Genomic DNA, 18,117 nt, shown 5'->3' on the forward strand with positions numbered 1-18,117 from the left:
TCTTTTTGATTACTTTACGTAAGTACTTTATGATTCATTGTGCGAGTAGTTTGTCTTCTACGGTACAAATATGTCATGTAAGTGTCAATCACTGTACCCTTGTCAATTACTGTACCGTTTACCCTACATAATGCCTATCGAATTATTTAAACATAATTGCTGTCACATATAGTACTAGAGTTGTTTAGGTTTATTTACTATATGTTTCAGGTGCCAAGGAAGGACATGTCTTGTGGATCACTCGCAGTTCATAGAAGATTCAGTTTAGTTCAACAAAAGTCGATAAATCCATTTGCAAAATATGAGATTCTTTTAAGCGACGATTTATTTTTACTGTCTTCGCTACTAGAACCTTGTATAATGTTATGGAGTTTCTTCAAATTTATTGCAGCATAATTCCTTTAATGTTCATAAATTCTATAAAAAATTATAAATATTACGCTTATTCAGAATTAAATTACATAAAATAAAGTCCAAATGTTACAATGTGGACTATAATATTAACGGTGAAACCATATTTGCTATTTACATCTTTCTCCTGTCTCTAACATAGATTTAATACTTTCACACGCATAGGTATACGCACGTGCACGCACACACATGTAAACAGCAAAAATGATTTTATCGTTAACATTATGTGTAATATCAATATTATTAATATTTACGTTACGCATATAATATAATATTATATGCATAATGTTTGCACTTTACTGTGTAATTTAATTCTAAAGCGTAGTTTAGAGCAATTTTATAGAGCGCGTGTGTGTATAAACTAGATTAATCAATAATCAAACTATTAAATTTTTACACAATACTCGAATTGTATTGTAAGCAGGATTGAAAGTCAAAATACAAGTAATTTATTTACAAAACATAAGTAATTTATTCACAAAACAATTAAAACTATATTGCAACTTATATATATTGCACAATAAAATAAACCTTAATTCTATATCCTTTAGAGTACGAGAATGAAACAAAACTTATTTTTTTAAACATAGCTCACATTTGAAAAGCAGTACGTACGCCCGTTCTTTCTTGTTTAAAACAAAACATAAAACAAAATCCTATTATTAATTAACGTAAAATACACTTATAAGAAAAAATTATTTTGGTATGATTGCACTCTACCTTACAACATTGTGAAAAACTAACAATAGTTTCAGATTAGCTTGCATACAGTCTTTTATACGTAGTACATAATGCTTAACATATACATATAATACCGTTACATTAAAAACGAATCTTTCAAAGTATGGCCGACAAATGTCTCCGATTGAATATTAAAAGTTATAGGCAATCCTAAATGTTCATATATTTAGAATAAGATGTAAATTTGTTTACGACATATATACTTTGTAGACCGTTAAAATTTCTTCTTTGCAAATCGGACATTTTTTAACATTATCATTCTCGCGCATAATATGATTAGCACATTCTTCACAACAACAGATATGACCGCACGGTATGAAAACTTGATTCGCTTCAGCATCAATGCAAGCAGTGCACGTACGGTCAGATCTCTTCGTTTCTCGATTTTCTTCGCACGTTTCCAGAGAATGTCTTTCGACTTTGTGATAGGGTACACAGTCGCTTTCTAAGGTACTTTCTTGATCTTCGTACCAATATCCAAAATCATCTTCTGGAATGTTATAAGTGCGTTCTGAAAAATTTCGAAACGATGTGTTATACTATATAACAATCAAACTATATTTTTAGTGTTCTTACTGTTTACTAAAAATACGTCATATATATTATACGTACATATTTATACCATTATTTAGTTGCAACAGCTACAATATTTGTGTACTTTTCTTCTGTATCTTCGCGTAATCTAGAAAATTTTTTAAATTTTGTAATGCTTAAGTAATGTGCAAGATTATGATAAGTATATATATTTCAATATATATTTACTTTTGACGCAATAGTATTTTCAATAGAAGCTAATGGCTGTCGATCAGTGTTAGTATACTTTTCATACTCTTTACGTTTAAGTCTCGTTAGTACAACTTGAGGTTGTCGTATAATTATTGGATCTTGATTTACGTTAACTTGTGTCTCCCTTTCATAATTTTCCCCGTCTTCTAAAGATATATTTATTATACTTTCTTTCTCTAAAGTGTGATAAGGGATTAATTTATACAAATAAAAATGACAAAAGATATTGTTAATACTAACCTTTCGTGTTTATATGTTCTGGTTGACAAAAGAATTGTGTTTCGGAACATAACTCTTCTTTATTATTCTTTCGACTTTTGCTTTCTAAATATATGTTTAGTACATTTTCTTTTTCTCCGTTTTTATTTTCCAAAGATATGTTTGATATATTTTCTTCCTGTCTATTTTCATTTTCCAAGGATATATTTAATACATTTTCTTCCTCTATATTTTCATTTTCCAAAAATATGTTTGGTACATTTTCTTTTTCTCCATTTTGATTTTCCAAGAATACGTTTGGTACATTTTCTTTTTCTCCATTTTGATTTTCCAAGAATACGTTTGGTACATTTTCTTTTTCTACAGCATGATAAAGCAGGCTTACTTTATAAGAATAAAAGATAGTTACATGAGATATTGTTAATACTAACCTTGCATGTTTATATCCTGTTGAAGGTAAAAATTGTTGTGTATTCCAGTAAATATTAGCAAGAACTGTTCAAGAGGCAACCTATAAATGTTTTGATATAACATTATTAATTATATTACTACAATTATATTATATTACTATCTTATTATTTGATTAATGATTTTTTACATTACCTTCCTGTAATTAAATCTGTTTGTGCTTGAAAAATCTTTAAGTCACGTTCTTTATTTTTGCGTGGTTGTGCAATTGTTAAACTTTTATTATTTTGTAAACGTTCAAAATTAATTTCTTGATCTACGAGTAACTTTGTCAGTTTATCTGAAATTAATGTTAAAAATAAATGATATATAAGCAAAATTTCAGTTTCAATTTCAATTAAAATTAATTTAAAAATAAAAAAATAAATTAGATGTTGTACAGAGTGTAACAAGTCAACTATGAGTATTTTTGAAAAGTTGCCATTTCTCAACCACCTGACTCACAAAATTTGAAGAAAGCATTGAAGGCCATTACACACAAAATTCCGTAAGGACGTAAAACGTAACAATAAAGAAATTGATTAATCCCAATCCAATATTTGGCAATAGAGAGGTTACAGAAAGCCTAAACTGAATTGGGATTAGTCGATTCCCTTACTGTTACGTTTTACGTCCTTACAGAATTTTACATGTGAAGGCTATAAGGAAAAATAAAATGTTTATTTGGTACTGCTGATGAATCGCAAGTGCTGTTAAAAGAGTTTTGTCAGGCCTCAAAATCGAAAAATTGGAAATTGTTGATGTATGTAGAATTATTTTTGGTATACCATTTTTTCACTTTTCAAATACTACTCATTTACATTAATATTTCGACAAACAGTTGAAAGGATAATGGTAAAAGAAAAACAATTTTCTGGTGTTAAATAAAAAGGGATAAAAGGAAAAAGAAATGAAAAAAAAGATTTAAGACTTCTGGCCCCTTACTGCAGCCATATTGAATTATGACGTCAGTGGCGAGAATGACACGCTGATTTTGCGTCAATGCCATTTGCAAATAAATATAAATTTGGATAAAATAACGTATTATAATATTTTAGTACACTTTTAAAATCCGGCGAATGCTATCCTTGATCTTTATTGATCAAGATTAGCATTCGCTGAATTAGATTAAGCAATTTGAACATGATTAAACAATACAGTATACTGACATGAAAAATCATAAAAAATTTTAATTGTTACTCATTGATTGTTACACTCATAAGAAAAAGTATAATATCATTATAAAGTACAAGATTTTCTGAATTAAAATATTGTACCAAAAAATATCCATAAATTTTGATGAGGACCCAGTTTTCGTCTCATCGTACTATGAAAATTTTCTACTAAATTGTTTGTTCTTACGGGACAGTTATATACACTAACTTTTGAGGCTTTAGGTAACCAGGTTTTTTCAATATATGTTACAAAGTGCAATAATTCCTCATATTTGGAATGTGTAGCATCACAATAATTATGCAATATTCTTAATGCCTGCACGAATTCTTGTGGCAATAATGGAAGCGTCATTGTCATAGACAACAGCGTACTTGAAATATTTGTTAAACTTAAGCGATTCCACTTACGTAATACAGCCTAAATTATAAAATATAATTTATATTTTCATATTTCATAAATAAATTAAGACAAAAAATTATTATAAATTAAGAATAAGAAGTAGAACCTACTTGATTATAATGGAACCAACAGCCATGAATATTTGCATTTGGAAAAAGTTTTTCCAAAACTTTCATAGCTGCTGCTTCATAATCGCTCATAATAAATTTGACACTAGTTTTTAATCCTGGAGCTAGCTGTAATATCTTCAACCATATTGCTTCATATAGTGCACTGATACGTGCTTCACATAAACAGAACACAGTTCCAACTGCCTAAGAATAATGGCTTTTAATATGATATATTAATGTTTAAATACTTTTTATTTGCAAAAACTTACTTTATTTGTATAACGAATGTGAATAGTATACAGTTGATCTATATGTGGATAACGAGGAACAACCTACCAATAAATTACAAATATTTGAAATAATAAATGTTTGAAAAAATTATAAAAAATAAAGGGGCTCCGAGCCATAACAAGGTGTCCGTATCAATATATTTTTTCAAATTGAAATTTAATAATGAACATAGAGGGATATTAATTTTTTGAGCCTTTTGATTTATTTATAAAATTATATTAATTAAAATAACTTACCGAAAAAGTTCCATCGACAAAAATTTCTTGAGCTTGCTGAATTATTTCAAGAAGTTTATCACTTGAAAATATAACAGCTCTGCTACCATCTTGTGCAACTACATTTCCTTTATAAAATTCTTTAATCCATTCGTATTTAATTAAATCAGTACATAAGGCTTGAAAGGTATGTGGAATAGGAGGTCTTTGTTTAATTCGTTCTCGAGCCATCATACTTTTCATAGAACTATATGATATATGTGCAGCTACTTCTGGATTTCTGAAACAATTAATATTATTAAATAAAATAAATTAAAAATATTAAAATAACTGTGGATGTTTTCCGATTCATACATATTCAATGCATTAACGCATTTTTCTGTTCAAGTGCAACATTTACGTAAAAATAAAAATATATGTTATTTCACATTTATAAAGTATCAACATGCCTAATATTAATAAAAAATAATAAATTAATTTCAAATTTCTTATTTTTTAATATCAGAAATATAATTATATTTTAAAAATATGTATATTGAGAAATAATATATATATTTCTACATGTATATTATTACTTTTGTTGATTATGATATAGTTTTTATGCGCAAAAAAGTATGAATTAGAATATATCCTTTATTATATTTATAATATAAAACAACGTACGTTCGAGAAACGTTATCAAAAATCTCCTTCAGTGGCAGAAGCGATTCTCGTGATAAACGTAACATTTCGTTCTGCAATTTAGATTTTTCCAACTTTTTAATATCTGGTGGATGTTTATGTAGAGTTCGCACATGTACTTATCCATCGATTATCTTTGCCACACCAGAACATCCTGTTACACGACGGCTCGAACATCTATATGTATTCTTTATTCGCTTATCAATATTATATGTATATTCATCATGTATATAAATAAAAGTTCCCTTTTGTTTACCGCCAATTGTTTCCATGTTGTACTGAAATATAATAATCAAGAGATAATAATCAAGCGATGCAGTGTCGCAATGCCAAATACATAGCCGATTCTACATTAGATCACTGTATACACTTTTTTATAATGCGTCTTTCACAATGGCATTAAAGTAGATTATAGGTCTCTACACAAGAATGTCCGTAATATGTTAATATAAAAATAAATTTATATCAATGCACAAAGTAACCTTTCTTTTAAAAAGTTTCCTTTACGAATTTATTAGTTGTTGACATAAGTTTATTTTTAAGGTAACATAACGTATTATAAATAATCTTGTGCAGAGATATATAATTTGATAAACGAATTAAAAATACATGTAGATGTTCCAGCCATCATGTAACAAGATGTTTTTGGTGTGACAAAGATAATTTATGGGCAAATGTAAATTCTACATCAATCTATCATTCTAAAAAGTTGGAAAAGTCCACGATATAAAAACTGTGAGACATCGGAGTTAGCATTTTCAGTTAATACGGGCTACATTTCGATATTCACTGCCAATACTGAAAATCTAGTGTTCGTGACGTAAACATATAGATTTTCAATATTGTAAGTGAAATATCAGCACGCAACTAGGGTGTGTAATAAAGCCATAAGCGAAATGGTTTACTAGACCATAGGAAATAAGATTGAACCATTTCACTTACAATTTTATTTTACGTCCTATTAACCGAAAACGCCATTTACTCCAATGTTTTACAACTTAATCCACTACTGTTAATGCCACTGTAGATAACGCATAATGTATTAATTAAATACTGACCATAAACTTAGCTCTGCATGTACATAACCTTAAATTAACGATCAACGCTTGGCTTCTTCTTCTTGAAATTTAATGACATTTAGTCTTTAACAAAACACAATACGGCCAAATATAATATCATACCCCTTTCAGAGCAAAAATCACAAAAACGAGTAAATGAAAAGCAAAACGTCTAGATAGGATAGCAAAACGTGGTCCGCGCAAATAACCCGTTAAGCAACCAAACGGTGGAAACAAACGGAGGGAGAAAAGCCGAAGTGAGCACGAAAGCGATTTTTGTAGCAACGGCAAACCTTACAAAAATAATTTTTACGCAAGACAAATTAATAGCGTTTTTCATTGGCAGAATGGTGCGCACTCAGTGCACATTAAGGCCGTTGTACACTGATTTAATCTCTAATATTTAAAGTAAAATGCAAATATTTCGACTGATAAAATACCCAGTACATATTTTACCAAATAGTGCAATAAAGAATATTGAGGATTTCATGATTTAACCCGTTTATATTAAACATACACATTACGTTGATTTGTGTACATACAACGGCTTTAATGTGCACTGAGTGCGCACCAGTTCTGCCAAAGAAAAACGCTATAAAATATATCCCGCACAGCTCGACTACCATTGACCATGTTGGCGCACAAGAACATCCGTAAAGCTCGTTCTGCATTAATCGCAAAAGGTGCCTTTTCATGCAGCGAATTTTTCGCTGCGAATAATTTCTAAAGGTGCGATGGAAGTTAGAAATTCGGAAAACGGAATCTCGGAAAAGTAACAGAGAGGGGGTCAACCGATCAGAATCATCATTTTGTTTACGTACGTGTTACAAGGTTAGGTGATCTTTCTGGTTTATATGTTTAATGAGAAGAAGTATACACTGTTTTCGTGCTAATTTATTTTTAATAGTTTATTTCATGAATTAAAACATATCGCATGATCTCTATCTCTACAAAATAATATATAAATACACAATTTTTAACACATAAATAGTTAATGTACATACATACTGTCAGAGATGCAATAATTGTGGATTTCCGTTAGTCCGAAATTTTTGTGACTGAGTTCCTCATGAACTGATATTTTCGGAATACGGAAAAATGGAAAAATTTATTTTTATTATTTTAGAAGAAAAAATATACTTTCCGTAGTAGTACAAGCTATTAAAAAATGAAGCTTCGACGTATTTTTTATTATACTTTAAAATTATATAGAAATTTCTTTAATTTAAAATAATTTAAGGTTAGAATGCCATTCCGTTTTCCGTAAAAGTTATTCCATGAGGAACCCAGCCCTTGAAAAATCGGACCGACCAAGATGACCCCCTTTTCCTTACTTTTGCGAGATTCCGTTTTCCGAATTTCTGACTGCCATCGGGATGCACCCTAAGGGTGCGGTCCCATGGAGCGTATTTCGCGGAAGCGGAATCAGCGGATCGCCAATCAGGAGATTGTTCTGCTCGAATCCTTGTAAAGATCTTGTGGAAACGATGCTGTGATTGGCGATCCGCTGATTCCATTTCCGCGAAATATGCTCCATGGAATAGCAGCCTTATAATGGCTCCTGCACACAGAACGCGGCAGCGCGGCATTCCGGCAACGCGGCACCGCGGTAACCAATTACCGTCTTGCCTTTCCGTTCTACTTTTGAAAGTAGTACGGAAAGGCAGATGGTGATTGGTTACCGCGGTGCCGCGTTGCCGCAATGCCGCGCTGCCGCGTCCTGTGTGCAGGAGCCATATTATAGAGGAATAGCAGATTTTGCCGCAGGCGACTTGCGGCAGCCTTCTGATTGGTCAATGCACTCTACCGCACGGCGTTTCCGCGTCTATGGAGTCTTAGCATAAATCGGACACCACCAATCAGATTCCTTAGTTGGGTAGGGTTAGTATGAATTTATATAATTTGATTGGTGGTGTCCGATCAACACTGTGCGCATCTGAGATCACTCACTCACATGAAATGGTATGTACCTTAAAACTCGTGACTCGCGTTATGACGCGACGCGTGATGCCCTCGGTGGAAATTCAGCCTAAAGCCGGCTTCACACCTTAGCAGAAAGCAGAAAAGCAGAAGCCAATCAGAACTCTCACTCATAGTAGGCAGTATGTATTAGTAATATACCAATACATACTACCTACTATGAGTTACACTGTACGCATCTGGGATGCTCCCGCATCACACATCGCTACCACAGTATATACAGTAGCGCAACTCTGTGTCGGCACTTTTGATGTCATCGTGGATAAAAACCAACTGCGCATGCGTGAAGTAGGTAGGTAACCAATCATGATATTGATATTCCGTCTCACTTTGACTAATGGCAGAGAACGAGACGAACGTATTTACGTCTGTCGTAGTCGTTAGCGTAAGCAGACGTAAATCTAAAGACCCTTTTACAATGCCAGGCACTAAGCAACATTTATTCCTATCGCAATTATATGTGCTACATTATATGTATATGTATACAGGGTGAATCTTAATGGATGCACCAACTTTTTACCATAAGAGATGAGTTACCGACCGCAACTGTAATCAACCGAACGATCCATAGGTGACACCAGCTTGAATCGACCGCTTCGATCGACGAGTCCGAGATGATGTACAGGCAAGTTAAAAACTGTAAATCAAATAACGTATATCGTATGTACATACTTTTCTAATATATCCAACTGTTTTACGCATTTTTCTTTTTACATATAATTTTATTTAATAACACGATTTTTTATTATTCTCCATCTATGCGCAACGTATTTACCGCATGTACTACGTTTACGCGAGCGTTACTTTGGTAGTAACTTACGATAATTCACTCGTTTACGCAGAGTAAATTATCGTAAGTTACTACAAAATTTCCTTTACGCGAAGAAATTATCGAAAGTTACTACAGAAGTAACGCTCGCGTAAACATAGTAATAGAAAGAAATATCTTTTGTATCTGTTTCTACGTTTACGCGAGCGATTTTACTTCTGTAGTAACTTACGATAATTCACTCGTTTACGCAAAGTAAATTATCATAAGTTACCACAAAATTCTGTTTACGCGTAAGAATTATCGTAAGTTACTACAGAAGTAACGCTCGCGTAAACGTAGTAAAAGTATCTTTTTTATACGATTTTTTTTTAATATTTATATTTTAATACAGTTTTATTTGGTGGCGATTTCTTTTCACGCTTACGCGGAACATTTTAGCGCGTAAAAAAAGAGTTGGATATAAGCGGAAAAAAAATAAAAATATTCTACCATTCTCTTATACAAAATTGAGCAATTCTACTTTTTTATAAGAAATATTCTACTGTATACTTTATGGATATAAAAGTAATAATGTAAAAAATTAGAAATAATAACAGTGGACTTTCGCACCACCCTTGAGGTACCACCAATGGCGCGTTAGGTTTTTTAAAGTGGACCTTCGCCTGGAGCCATATTGTACATCTTTAGACCTTTTCAGTAAAAAGTTCAAATAGATACATTGATGTCATATTGCGTAAGAGCGCACGCAGATGAAAAATTACATCAACATGTGACCGTGCGCAACACATCACCAATTTATCATATTTTTACTTTAGTATGTGCTCCCCTCCATCCTCTCACAAAATGTAGCCCTTGTCAAAATTGCACGACGCACCCGGCGCAAGACCTGTGGAGTTATTGCACGGCAAGCTCGTACAATTCGATCCCTCAGATCTTGAGCATTAGCAGGTCGCGTTGCGTAAACTTGCTGCTTAAGATGACCCCACAGAAAAAAATCTAGCGGTGTGAGGTCTGGTGAACGCGGTGGCCATGCGAAACCACGAATACAAATTAAACAATAAAAATATTCAAAAAAATAAGACTTATTTGAAAATATAAAAAAAATCTTTTTTTTTAATTATTGCACCGGAATCATTACTGATTTTTATCGTAATGGTTACTGTGAGATCCGTACTGGTTACTGAAAGAATGTTTACTATTAGTAGCGCGTAATGGTTAATGTAAGAAAGATTAAAGTTAAGAGTGAGCAAAAATACAGGAATTATTACTGTTTTTCGGCTCCTAGTGCAGTAATTAAGTTTGCACAACGCGACTTGCTAGTGCTCAAGATGTGAAGGATTTAATTGTACGAGCTTGTCGTGCAATAAGTCCACGGGTCTTGCGCCGGGTGCATCGTGTAATTTTAAAAAATGCTACATTTTGTGAGAGGCTGGAGGGAAACCATTTCGAGCACGCATACTGAGGTAAAAACATGATAAATTGGTAATGTGTTGCGCACGGTCACACGTTGATATAATTTTTCATCTGTGCGTTTTTACACGCAGTATGACTTTAGTACATCTGTTTAAACCTTTATACTGAAAAAGGTCTAAAAATGTGGTACAATAGGGTCCAGGCGAAAAAACCTAAAGCGCTATTGGTGGTACCTCAAGGGTGGTGCGGAAGTCCACTGTTATCATTTTTAATTTTTCACATTATTACTTTTATATCCATAAAGTATACAGTAGAATATTTCTTATAAAAAAGTAGAATTGCTCAATTTTGTATAAGAAAATGGTAGAATATTTTTATTTTTTTTCCGCTTATATCCAACTCTTTTTTTACGCGCTAAAATGTTCCGCGTAAGCGTGAAAAGAAATCGCCACCAAATAAAACTGTATTAAAATATAAATATTAAAAAAAAAATCGTATAAAAAAGATACTCTTACTACGTTTACGCGAGCGTTACTTCTGTAGTAACTTACGATAATTCTTACGCGTAAACAGAATTTTGTGGTAACTTATGATAATTTACTTTGCGTAAACGAGTGAATTATCGTAAGTTACTACAGAAGTAATCGCTCGCGTAAACGTAGAAACAGATACAAAAGATATTTCTTTCTATTACTATGTTTACGCGAGCGTTACTTCTGTAGTAACTTTCGATAATTTCTTCGCGTAAAGGAAATTTTGTAGTAACTTACGATAATTTACTCTGCGTAAACGAGTGAATTATCGTAAGTTACTACCAAAGTAACGCTCGCGTAAACGTAGTACATGCGGTAAATACGTTGCGCATAGATGGAGAATAATAAGAAATCGTGTTATTAAATAAAATTATATGTAAAAAGAAAAATGCGTAAGACAGTTGGATATATTAGAAAAGTATGTACATACGATATACGTTATTTGATTTACAGTTTTTAACTTGCCTGTACATCATCTCGGACTCGTCGATCGAAGCGGTCGATTCAAGCTGGTGTCACCTATGGATCGTTCGGTTGATTACAGTTGCGGTCGGTAACTCATCTCCTATGGTAAAAAGTTGGTGCATCCATTAAGATTCACCCTGTATGTATACATATAAATATATATATATATATATATATATATATATATATATAGGGAAACAGGGGGTAGCCCCGGCCAGTGGGTAGCCCGGACATTATTGAAATTCAAGTATACCGCGTATCTACGGCCATTGTTTAAACATTCTAGTATGCCCTTCTGCGTATCTCGACATATGCAGAATGTTTAAACAATGGCCATAGATACGCGGTATACTTGAATTTCAATGATGTCCGGGGCTACCCACTGGCCGGGGCTACCCCCCCTTCCCTTATATATATATACAGGGTGTCCCATAATTATGGCATAAACTCTCGTGAGCAGGTAAAGCGGACGAAACTGAGCCGAAAAGTCCTCTACCATTTTGTAATTTTCGCAATAGTTTACGAGATATAAATGTTTAAAAATCGCCGTGTTAGCCCGGCCCTTCGCCAAATACAAGCACGCGGCGAGATACGACCGCCCAGCGTCATTGTTTCCAAGATCGCGAGGAGTTGTTGATAAAAAACAGGGGGACAATCGCAGCTCAGAACTGCCATTTGTAGGCATTGCCGCGCGTAGTAAACAACTCCTCGGATGCCGACGCTGGGCGGTCGTATCTCGCCGCGTGCTTGTATTTGGCGAAGGGCCGGGCTAACACGGCGATTTTTAAACATTTATATCTCGTAAACTATTGCGAAAATTACAAAATGGTAGAGGACTTTTCGGCTCAGTTTCGTCCGCTCTACCTGCTCACGAAAGTTTATGCCATAATTATGGGACACATAATTATGGGAGCGAGTGATAATCTTGTGAAGGAAATGACAATTGACGACACAGAGAAATATATATGTAGATTATTTCAGAATATCACCTCAATTATTTGAGAAATTATTAACATTAGTGGGATCAACTATTGCTAAGGAATACGCTATTCGTGAATCAATTTCACCTGACATTCGACTCTAAATAACATTGCGTTATTTAGCTCCAAATAGCATTGCGTTATTTACAATTCCGTGTATTCACTGCGGATTGCGGATCGGAAAAACTGCGGAATGAGCGTACATACAGAGTGTCCAACCAATCACGAGCGTTCCGCCAATTCCGCATTACGCACACTCCGCACCATGGGACCGCTCCCATAGAGAACGGTCCCATGATGCGGAAATCCATAGCGGAACGGAATTTGCGGACCCTGCGCCACCAATCATAGACTTTTCGCTGAAAGCAGAATGTCTGTGATTGGTCGCGCTAGATCCGTGCGTTCTGTTCCGCTATGGATATCCGCATCATGGGACCGCTCCCTCAATTTCCATTCTCCAATGCGTAATCTTATACGGGCTTAACCGACGTTGGTGAAATTAGCCCTTAAGGTGGAAGCACATAAAATTGCAGGAGCCATGAACACGAATGCAGAAGTCATATGCGCATGCGCTATGGTGTCTGCATACTGCCCATGGCTTCTGAATTTTCAATCTACATAAAAATACATAAGCATAGTTTATGTAGATTGAAAATTCAGAAGCCACAGCCATGGGCAGAATACAGGCAGATACCATAGCGCATGCGCATATGGCTTCTGCGTTTTGCTTATGGCTCCTGCAATTTTATGTGCTTCCACCTTTAACCGTCAAAGCGACAGCAGCTTCAGTTGGCATCCTGCAAAGTTACTAGGACGATTCGATATTTGATTAACCGGAGCTTGGTGAAAGTGGCCCTTTCCGCCAGCTACATTCCCGCGTTTTTGCTCAACGTTCTCACGTTTCGTTCGCTCTTTGCTTTGGTCTCACTGAGCTGCTTTTCGTCCGCTAAACGTGCCTATAATATATTTCAGTACAACATGGAGACCGTTAGCGGTAAACAAAAGGGAACTTTCATTTATATACATGATGGATACACATATAATATTGATAAGCGGATAAAGAACAGATATAGATGTTCAATACGTCGTGCAACAGGATGTTGTGGTATGGCAAAGATAATTGATGGGCAAGTACGTGTGCAAACTTTACATCAACATCCACCAGATACTAAAAAATTGGAAAAGTCTAAATTGCAGAACGAAATGTTACGTTTATCACGAGAATCGCTTCTGCCACTGAAGGAGATTTTTGATAACGTTTCTCGAACGTATGTTGTTTTGTACTGTTATAAATTTAATTAGAAATTTAATTTGGTATTATTAATCCACTTATTTGTAATAATTTTAGAAATCTAGAAGTAGCTGCACATATATCATTTAATTCTATGAAAAGTGTAATGGCTCGAGAACGAGCTAAACAAAGACCTCCTATACCATGTACCTTTCAAGCCTTATGTGCTGCTTTAATTAAATATGAATGGATTAAAGAGTTTTATAAAGGAAGTGTAGTTGCACAGGATGGTAGCATGGCTGCTATATTTTCGAACGATGTACTTATTAATGCCTTGAAAACAGCTACAGAAATTTTTGTTGATGGAACATTTTCGGTAAGGTGCTTCTTTAAAAAAAAATATTTTTTTTAATTTTTGAATGCATTAATACTTTTATATTCGTTAATAATATTTCTAAGATAATCGCTTATATAATAAAAGAAAAATTTTATTATTTTTCATATTTAAATTTTATTATATTATATTATTATAGAGTTTTAAGTTATTTATCATTTACAGGTTGTCCCCCGCCATCCGTACATGATTCAATTATATACTGTACACATACGTTATAAAAATACAGTATGTTATACATTTTTATTACATATTTTTCTTATGAATAAAGGCAGATGTACATAAAATAAAACAGCTAATTTAAATACATAAAAACGAACACAAACTAACTGCTCGATTTTATTTTATGTACATACATCTGGATCCATCGATTTTATTTTAACTTGTTGTCATGATTTTTGATAATAGGGTATTGCTGTTTTCTTTATATTATGTGAGAAATGAACATTTGCTCTTTATCAAGCAATATGGGAGAAAATAATTGAAATTGTTCCAGACGTAAAAAATAATGTCAAAATAATGGGGGATTATGAACGCGCAACAAATAAAGTCCTTCATAAATGTTTCCCCAAAGCCAATTTGAAAGGATGCTGGTTTCATTACAACCAAGTAAGTCAATTTAAAATAATTTATTATTTTTACTGAGTTATATTATTTATTCATGTGAGGATTCTTATTTATTAAATTTTTAAAACTTGCTCCTTTTTTTAAACTCGAAGGCTGTGCTGCGCAAATGGCGGCAACTTGGTTTGAAAAATGCCCCAAGAAGATTAATAACGATGGTTATGTCTATACCATTAATACCAGCCAGTTTATTTGAACAAAGCTTTACACTATTACAATATATAGCTGATACCATATCTGGTGACTACCCTATGATATTACAATTTATGTCTTATTTACGTAAAACATGGTTGCCCGCAGCAAATAAAGTCTCTGTATATGGCTGTCCTGTTCGTACAAATAATATTGTTGAGAGTTTTTATAACACGATTTCAAAGAAATTCGGGAGTAGACATCCAAATGTATGGATATTTATTGGTGAGTATTTTATGTTATAATATAGTAGTAAATTAGAAATAATATATCTACTTTATTTACTTTATGTTACAGAAAATTTGAAAAAAGTAATTATTGATCAAGAAATTGATCTTCGTCGCTTACAAAATAATCTTTAGGCACGTAGACCTCAAACTCGAGCTAATAGAGAAAGAAATAATATAATACTGCAGAAACAGAAGGATCTTGTAGAAAATAGGTAATATATCAGTTACAGAAAATTGCAACTAAATCTATGAAAAATTAGTTTCTACAGTTAATTGTATGTTAATGCTAATATCTAAAAATAATTATTTATTTCTTACAGATTACCACTGTTAGAGTTTTTAGAATCATTTAGTCACTTTCATGAAACTTATTTATATAATTTGGACATGATTGACGAAGGTAATTATTTTTTGAAATTCAGAAATATATTACAAACGTGTATAAAACATAAATTTTTTTGATTTTGATGTTCGATAGAATCACACAAAAAGAAGTTAAAGCATTCAAATATTTTTACTAATAAATATCATTTTATATCCTCAATAAAATATAAGTTTATTGTAAAAAAACTATCGCATTAATCAGAGGTATACGTTTCTACTGACGCAAAAGTATTCTATTTTTTTTATCTTTATTATATGTATGTTAGTACTAGTCGTACTTAAAAAATTACATATTTTTTAAAATATATGTACTTTTCTATAAAAATTATGTAGAATATTAGTAACTTTATAAATAAAATATTAACGAACTAAATACATACATTTTTATGAATAGAAATATGATTTATTAAAGCGATAACTTACAATAAACTTACCTAGAATATTTTATGAACAATCTGATATTTGTGATTTTAATATATTTTTTATTTTTAAAAGCGATATGATTATATATTGACTTCTTTCATCTAATTCAATTAGATTTTTTAACCAAGACTCTTGCATTACAGAAATTATAACCAGTGAAAACGATAATTATGAAATTTGTACCGATTTTCTGTCAGAAAGTTGCAATTCTACATCGGAGGAACGTATGTATTTTAATTAATATTACATCACGAGTATTATATTTATATATTACTCTACTATTAATTCGTATCTCTTAAAACAATTTTGTAGCTCTGAGAATTGCTAACAGTAATATAAATGCAAACATTTCCGGAGATTTACTTACATTAGTGCAAAGACAAGATTCTGTTGACAATGAGCAGTTACAAGACGAACAATTCACTTCCGAAAATGCAACTGATATGGATGTCACAATCAACAACACAAGAAATTTTACTTCAGCTAATCCGATAATTACAACGGAAGACACACAAAATACAAATAACATTTCCAATTTATCACAATCTAATAATGAATTTGACGAAGGTATAAGTTAGATATATGACATATTTTAGTAAACAGTAAGAACACTAAAAATATAGTTTGATTGTTATATAGTATAACACATCGTTTCGAAATTTTTCAGAACGCATTTATAACATTCCAGAAGATGATTTTGGATATTGGTACGAAGATCAAGAAAGTACCTTAGAAAGCGACTGTGTACCCTATCACAAAGTCGAAAGACATTCTCTGGAAACGTGCAAAGAAAATCGAGAAACGAAGAGATCTGACCGTATGTGCACTGCTTGCATTGATGCTGAAGCGAATCAAGTTTTCATACCGTGCGGTCATATCTGTTGTTGTGAAGAATGTGCTAATCATATTATGCGCGAGAATGATAATGTTAAAAAATGTCCGATTTGCAAAGAAGAAATTTCAACGGTCTACAAAGTGTATATGTCGTAAACAAATTTACATCTTATTCTAAATATATGAACATTTAGGATTGCCTATAACTTTTAATATTCAATCGGAGACATTTGTCGGCCATACTTTGAAAGATTCGTTTTTAATGTAACGGTATTATATGTTGTGACGTTGCGGTTTCGCCGCGGCGTGGCAGCGCCCCGCCGCCGTCACAAGGCCCGGATTGCGCGCCCGAGGACGGCTCACGAATCGATTTCGATCTCCAGGGGCGTATTAAATTTACGATTAGATGATTAATTTTTCTTTTTTTTCTTATTGCGATATTGCGTGGCGCCTCACCCCGACGAGTTGGAGTTCCACAGCGCCACACCGAAGATGGCAGGGATTACGGGAGCCGAAAGGAAAGCGGAATAACGAGGACCCGAAACGAGATGTCGAAGGCAAGGAGCCCTAGTTACGAGGACCGCTACTTAAGCGAGGGACGGCGTGAGACGCGTGCGCTGCGCACCAACAACGGCAGGCGAACCTGTGCATCGCAGGGGCCCGGCGCCGGGCCTGCCTGCAGTCCTCCCAGGCCAGACGGACTCTGGGGGTGGATGGCCACCGCCCCCGAGTCAAGCCAGAGGACACCGCGGGAGTCATCGCCTCGCCTGTTGCATCGGGGAATCCGGAAGGACCCCGCGAGCGGAAGGGCACGTTCAAACGCCCCGCCGAATCCACGGTCGATAACCCCGCTAGCGGCTCCCTCGCGAGCCTGCGAGCTCATCGCTCATTGGTCCGCTTATCGCGCGGAAGGGTCGCGCACGTCCCGCTAGGGGCGTTATATCGATGCCGCTATCGAGCGCACTTCCGCGATGATTGGTGAGCCACCTTTGGGACCGCACGCACGCATTTTTCCGAGCACGTCCTGATCGACTCTGTCGCGCACCTGGCGCTTGTTCTCTCTCTCGCGACGACCTTGACGACGGCGGAGGAGACTCCTGGAGGAAGCATCGTACCGGTGAGGTTGCC

At 34.1% G+C, this 18,117-nt stretch overlaps 1 protein-coding gene and 1 pseudogene across 3 annotated transcripts; one reads left to right on the top strand and one right to left on the bottom strand.

The window, feature by feature from the left end:
* Nucleotides 1–859: 859 nt before the first annotated feature.
* On the bottom strand, nucleotides 860–7,092 carry LOC139820397 (uncharacterized). 3 transcript variants are annotated; one of them, XM_071790617.1, is made up of 13 exons: nucleotides 6,535–6,958; nucleotides 5,733–5,754; nucleotides 5,459–5,653; nucleotides 4,817–5,075; nucleotides 4,559–4,621; nucleotides 4,290–4,493; nucleotides 3,882–4,197; nucleotides 2,761–2,905; nucleotides 2,589–2,668; nucleotides 2,179–2,517; nucleotides 1,915–2,114; nucleotides 1,765–1,834; nucleotides 860–1,663 (listed from the first exon to the last, which is right to left on the bottom strand). In XM_071790617.1, the coding sequence occupies exons 3-12, from the start codon at nucleotides 5,521–5,523 to the stop codon at nucleotides 1,781–1,783; spliced, it is 1,725 nt and encodes a 574-aa protein (XP_071646718.1). In that variant the 5' UTR covers nucleotides 5,524–5,653; nucleotides 5,733–5,754; nucleotides 6,535–6,958; the 3' UTR covers nucleotides 860–1,663; nucleotides 1,765–1,780. The 3 variants fall into 3 exon arrangements, with proteins under 3 accessions (XP_071646718.1, XP_071646719.1, XP_071646717.1); XM_071790618.1 differs by lacking the exons at nucleotides 5,459–5,653; nucleotides 5,733–5,754 and adding an exon at nucleotides 6,991–7,092 and having other exon boundaries at nucleotides 6,535–6,618; XM_071790616.1 differs by having other exon boundaries at nucleotides 5,459–5,754.
* Nucleotides 7,093–13,558: 6,466 nt separating this feature from the next.
* Nucleotides 13,559–17,591, top strand: LOC139820573 (uncharacterized; annotated as a pseudogene).
* Nucleotides 17,592–18,117: the final 526 nt, after the last annotated feature.

This window comes from Temnothorax longispinosus, chromosome 10 (assembly GCF_030848805.1).
Source record: "Temnothorax longispinosus isolate EJ_2023e chromosome 10, Tlon_JGU_v1, whole genome shotgun sequence".
In the NCBI taxonomy this organism is placed as follows: Eukaryota; Metazoa; Arthropoda; class Insecta; order Hymenoptera; family Formicidae; genus Temnothorax; species Temnothorax longispinosus.

Bases quoted from the DNA above. Each gene is read 5' to 3' on its own strand.
- LOC139820397 (XM_071790617.1), bottom strand. From the start codon at position 5,523: ATGTTACGTTTATCACGAGAATCGCTTCTGCCACTGAAGGAGATTTTT. The intron at 4,198-4,289 runs GTAGGTTCTACT...TTTATAATTTAG, and splicing joins GTTGGTTCCATTATAATCAA to GCTGTATTACGTAAGTGGAA. The intron at 2,906-3,881 runs GTACAATATTTT...CATTAATTTCAG, and splicing joins AAATTTATGGATATTTTTTG to ATAAACTGACAAAGTTACTC.